The 5,010-nt window shown below is 44.9% G+C and overlaps 1 protein-coding gene across 1 annotated transcript in view; it reads right to left on the reverse strand.

Annotated features, from left to right (window-relative positions):
- Window positions 1–1,842: 1,842 nt before the first annotated feature.
- The window catches only part of TMEM229B (transmembrane protein 229B), a 22,838-nt gene continuing 19,670 nt past the window's right edge, over window positions 1,843–5,010 (reverse strand). Inside the window, exon 2 of the mRNA XM_009279299.1 lies at window positions 1,843–3,027. Coding sequence (XP_009277574.1) covers window positions 2,497–3,000 — 504 coding nt within the window. The 5' untranslated portion in view covers window positions 3,001–3,027 and the 3' untranslated portion in view covers window positions 1,843–2,496. The remainder of the gene's footprint in view (window positions 3,028–5,010) is intronic.

Here is a 5,010-nt window from a genome sequence, read left to right on the forward strand (position 1 = left end):
ATGGTCCCACCAAACCGTGTTGCTAACTCCTTTTAACCTTTTTAAAGAGTTTTGTAACAGCTAAGGAGAAGGCAGGGATCCTAAGGATGTTTCTATGAAGCTGAGGGTTTCAGATGATGCAGGGGTGGTGTAGGAGGCAGCACAACACCACACTTAAGCTACGCTGCGAGAGGACAAGCCAGCTTTAGACACAGCGTTTAATGACCCTGACAGAACCAGGGCCAAAATGGGGAGATCCTAACTCTCACCTGCACCTTGCAATTCTTGTTCTGGTCCAGTAGAGCTCATCTACATTATCCCACGTACAAATCTCACCTCTTTTTTATCCCCATGTAGTGTCAGATGACTGTTTTGCCAGGGTCTACATGCCCGAGACCATCAAGGCTGAAAAACTACATACTTGTTCCTCTGATTTCATAATACTGGCATCACAGCATGGAAAAAAAAAAAAAATCTGTTCAGTGTTTGTTCTCTTTTAATTTAATGAACTATAAAAAGGGAACTCTAAATACCCACCTAAGTATTCTGGGTGCTTCAGGAGACATTGCATACCCCAGGGCAGATTTGATTAACTCCTTGCTGCCTGTTTTTTCATGCGTCCATTGCCAGCAACGGATGCCATGTGAGAAGGAGGAGGGGAGGAATAAAATAATTGCACTCTGTGTGATACAAAAAGGATTAACACTGCCTCCATAAGAGCAGAACCAACAAGCAATTCACCTCACAGGGCCAGGAGTGCTTTTCCCCTCAGGAACGGACACCCCAGGGCAAGGAGCAGGTTCACAGCTGAGCACTCTCTACCAGAGACAGGGGACCCACACAGAAATAGCCTGGCCATTTCCAATACGAGAGTGGAATCCCACAACCACACCAACACGTTTGCATTTCAAGCCAAACTGATCCCTGGTGCAGGTCTGTTGACTATGGTGGAAGAACACATAAAATTAATCTGGCCCTACGGGGCAACTACAGCAAACCTCCCCCATAAACCAGTTAGGAGTGAGATACATCTGACAGCTGGAAGCTCCATGTTTGTTGCTAACTTCAAAAGCCAAGACTTGCCAGAACGAATTATGAACCTGTGGCTGCCACTATCAAGCACTTTCCCTGCACGACAACTTTCCCTATACTCCTTGAATGTCCCCGGTAGTTTAAATTTCAAACTGTCCCCAGTGCAGGTAGTTCTACAATGGAGCCACAGCACTCCCTCCTGCTCCACCTCTCTACTGCTGCTCTTGTACCCTAACTCGAAGCCTCACTGAGGCAGAGCATGAAGAAGTGCTCTTCAGAAAGGGATTTTTTGCTTTTGTGTTTTTTTTAAATAATCTATCAGGCAGCATGGCATATCTCTTGCTGCCTCCAATTATTGTCATGACAATATGGCTGTGGTTATTTAAAGCAGAATTTGGGAAGAAAAAGCAAATCCTCTTGATACACTGAGGAGAACACTGGGCAGGAATGAGCCAAGACCTGTCAGTGCTGAAGGAAGGTGAGAGTCAGTGCCAGAGGGCCGAATCCTGGATACCACATTAGCCACATGAAGATTTTGACCTTCAAATACAATGGGTTGCAGCCAGACTAAGTCGTCAACACCACCAGAAACACAGGAATCCCTGGGATGAAAGGCAGAAAACTCTTGTGGCCTGTATAGTCTCTACGAGGTTTACTGGAGCTGGAATCTGCAGCAGTCCTTCAGGTAAGGTCTGCTTTGAGGGGACAGAGGAGATGGGAAGACTTACGCTATTTCTTGCGCCTTTTGCCAAGATTCAGATTGCACAGATTATGGTAAAATTCACTCGGCAAAAAAGGCCTTTATTAAAAAAAAAAAAAAAATTTCTAGTGAGTATCAGGACTGAGATTTCAAAAAGTACAAGATCTGTATAAATTCAGCAAGATGTCCAGCACCAGATTATTTCCTGGTGCAACAAAGAACCTGGGGAGAGGCCAATGGGACCTCGCGAGGGGAACACCATCTACCTCCCCAGCAGACTGTGAGTCTTAGGTTCTTCTCAACAGCAGATGGATTCTCCTTGTTCCTGCAGCATCTCAGGTCCCACGGGAGGTATTGGTTGCAAGCAAGCACCTGAATATTGCCTAATGGAGTAAGCCAATCACTAACTTAGCTGGCATGTCCATGCCCATCCGCTAATTAGGTTTTTTTCTTTTTGTATGCATTTCCACCGTAGCATTTCTTTTTCTTCTTTCTCCACATAAAAGAGTAAGCAAAAGGACTGCTTTCATCTGTAATAAGTTAAAATCAGAAATGACCTAACTAACAGGTAACTGATATTGGTCCTTGGAGCCCAAAGAGTAAAATCCATAGAAAATCTATTGGTTCCATTTTTTTCTGGTATATCCCATGCACACCCCCATTAGAAAAATGGGGTTTATGAATCTTATCATACAGCAAGGAGCAGTACCTCAGAGCCAGAGCTGACAGTCCGTGGTAGAGGTCTGGGCTCTCTCAGATTGCTAAGTGTGGTTCTGAGTCACTGCTCAATCAGTCTTCACATGGCCGTTGGCCAAGGCAACGGGGACAGTGGGGGCCCCTGGCTCAGCAGTCTCATCAAATCGTAAGCGCAGGGTGTTTCTGATCACCAGCTGCTCCATGATGAAAGCAGCACAAAACCATGGGATGGCATACTCTAGGGTGATCAGGCCCATGAAGTCAAAATCAAACTGGGAATAGTCCCATGGGCAGGCATTGAACTGGCGCAGGATGAGGCCGGTGGTAAACTCCCAGAGGTATGTCCAAAGTGTGTAAATGAAGCAGCGCACTAAAATGTTACACTTGTCTTTGAGATACAGATACATCTTCTCCACAATGAGGATGGAGGTGCCATAGATGAAGAGCGCCCACACACTGGTAACACCTGGGAACTTCCAGTTAAAGTTGACCACAAACTCCCAAGCAGCTGTGAACATCACCTCACAGAAATAGCCGTGAATAGCATAGAGGTACCATCGGGAGAAAGCGGTCAGAGGTTCTGCCGCAGCCATTCTTCCGCACGCACCCCAGCAGGCACTCTGAAATGAAGAGAAAAAGAGAGAGGAAGAGAGAGAGGAGTCAACAAGGATGTCCCAAGTCCTTATCCCCCAGATGGCAACACACACAAACTCGTAACGTCCACAAGGGACAAATCTGAGAAAGAAGTGAATTTTAAATCGTCTCATTTTTACCACAGCAAATTTTAAGTCCTGGGGAAAGGTGGCACCTTACCGGGCTCAGTCTCAGAATGGGCCTGGACAACATATACTGCTCTGCCCGAGAAGCGGGATGCAGCTGGTATTGCATTGGTGATAAGGAGGGAGCTGACAGGTACGAAGGCTTTACCGGGGTGAGGCTGCCAAAGAACTTTGGTTGCAAGTCAGCAGAAAAATACAGTCACCTCACAAGGAGCGCCCATCACCTTTTTGCTCCTTTCAAGAAACAGCACTGTCCCCTACTTTTCTAATACAGAATAGATTAGATGAACCCAGCATTGAAAACCTGGGCCCTTCCAGCTGTCACGTATAGTCTCTATACCCAAAATGTTTACTGCAGTGAAAAACTGAGTTTTGATGGGAGCTACAGAAAGGGAACTGGAGGGGAAAGTTTCAGAGGTTTTACGCTTTCAGACACCACACCTTGCACCCATTATTCAGCTGAACTGTTATTTCTTCTGTTAAAGAACTCATGCATTGTATGGCTAGGATTTGGAAAATAGTTTTCTTATGGTGTCAGACTGCCTGATACCAAGTCAAAAAGCACAAGAGAGCCATTGAAATCCATTCAGATTTGGCTTCAGGACAGCAAAACACAAAGGAGGAGAATAAAAAGGAACAGCTGAGCATAGTGGTTAGTCATGATAAATAGGAAACGAGAACAAACTCTAATTGTCTCTACAGGAAGAAACTTGGTGAAGAGGTTTTGAAAGGACACCATTTGCTTATCACTGAACTGTTTCAGCACAATTAGTTTTTACACTTTTTGTAGAGATTTACAAGGTCCTAAGCATTGCTCTGCCACGCTACAGTCCCTGGCCCAAGCTGATTTTAAGCATAATTTTACTGAAGCCTTACGGATTTACACCACAGGGTGAATGTGACCTCTTTCATTCTTAGAAACTTACTCTTTCAAGCTGGGTTTCTCTTGACTCTTCATCAGGCACTATTTAACTTCTTTGCTCTGCATTTGTCAGTTGTGGCACAAGGTGCTAGGAAAGGACCACACTAATGTTACGTGCAGTCATTCCAATGCCATCCAGAAAGAGACTGTTCCTGCCCCGCTCTGTAAACACAGTGCCCTCTGAACAAAGCATTAACACGCAGTATGACTGAAATTCTGAGAGGAGATGACAGAAGAGAAACGTTTATAAGGAAAAAGGAACTATAATAATGATCATTAAGATATGCAGAATATTCACAGGGGAATATTGAAAGTGGAAAGAACAGAGCTGTATCCATGACCTATTCACTGCTCTCTTAAATGGACACCCAAACAACCAAAGTTTTGGCAGTTCATATGATATGGGTGCTTGAACAAAGACCTATTTCCTAATGGCACAGTCCATTTTACACAGGACACTCTCATCAGATGCTACAGATCTGGGTCAACAGCACATTGTGAGCTTGTGGGTGAAAGACTAAGGAGTCACTAGGAATTCCCTTATGTCTCCTAACAGTTCAGTCCCAAGAGACCCTGCAAGACACCGGTGGAGGCGGCACCTGAGAAACATAGAGGGGGTGTTATCTCCACACAGTCCACAAGAAGCTGATGTGTAAGGGCACCACAAACTTTCCCTCTGAGGAGAATGAGAGTTTGTCAATGTAATGTTACTTGGTTAGTTTGCCAGCACAGTTGATTAGCTTAGGAGTTTGAATCCTCAAATCATTCCTCCATAGAATCACAGAATCATAGAATCATTGAGGTTGAAAAAGACCTCTAAGATCATCGAGTCCAACCATCGACCCAACACCACCACCCACTAAACCATGTCCCTAAGTGCCGCATCTACTCGTCTTTTAAAT

The sequence above is a fragment of the Aptenodytes forsteri genome, unplaced genomic scaffold (assembly GCF_000699145.1).
Source record: "Aptenodytes forsteri isolate BGI_AS27 unplaced genomic scaffold, ASM69914v1 Scaffold3, whole genome shotgun sequence".
In the NCBI taxonomy this organism is placed as follows: Eukaryota; Metazoa; Chordata; class Aves; order Sphenisciformes; family Spheniscidae; genus Aptenodytes; species Aptenodytes forsteri.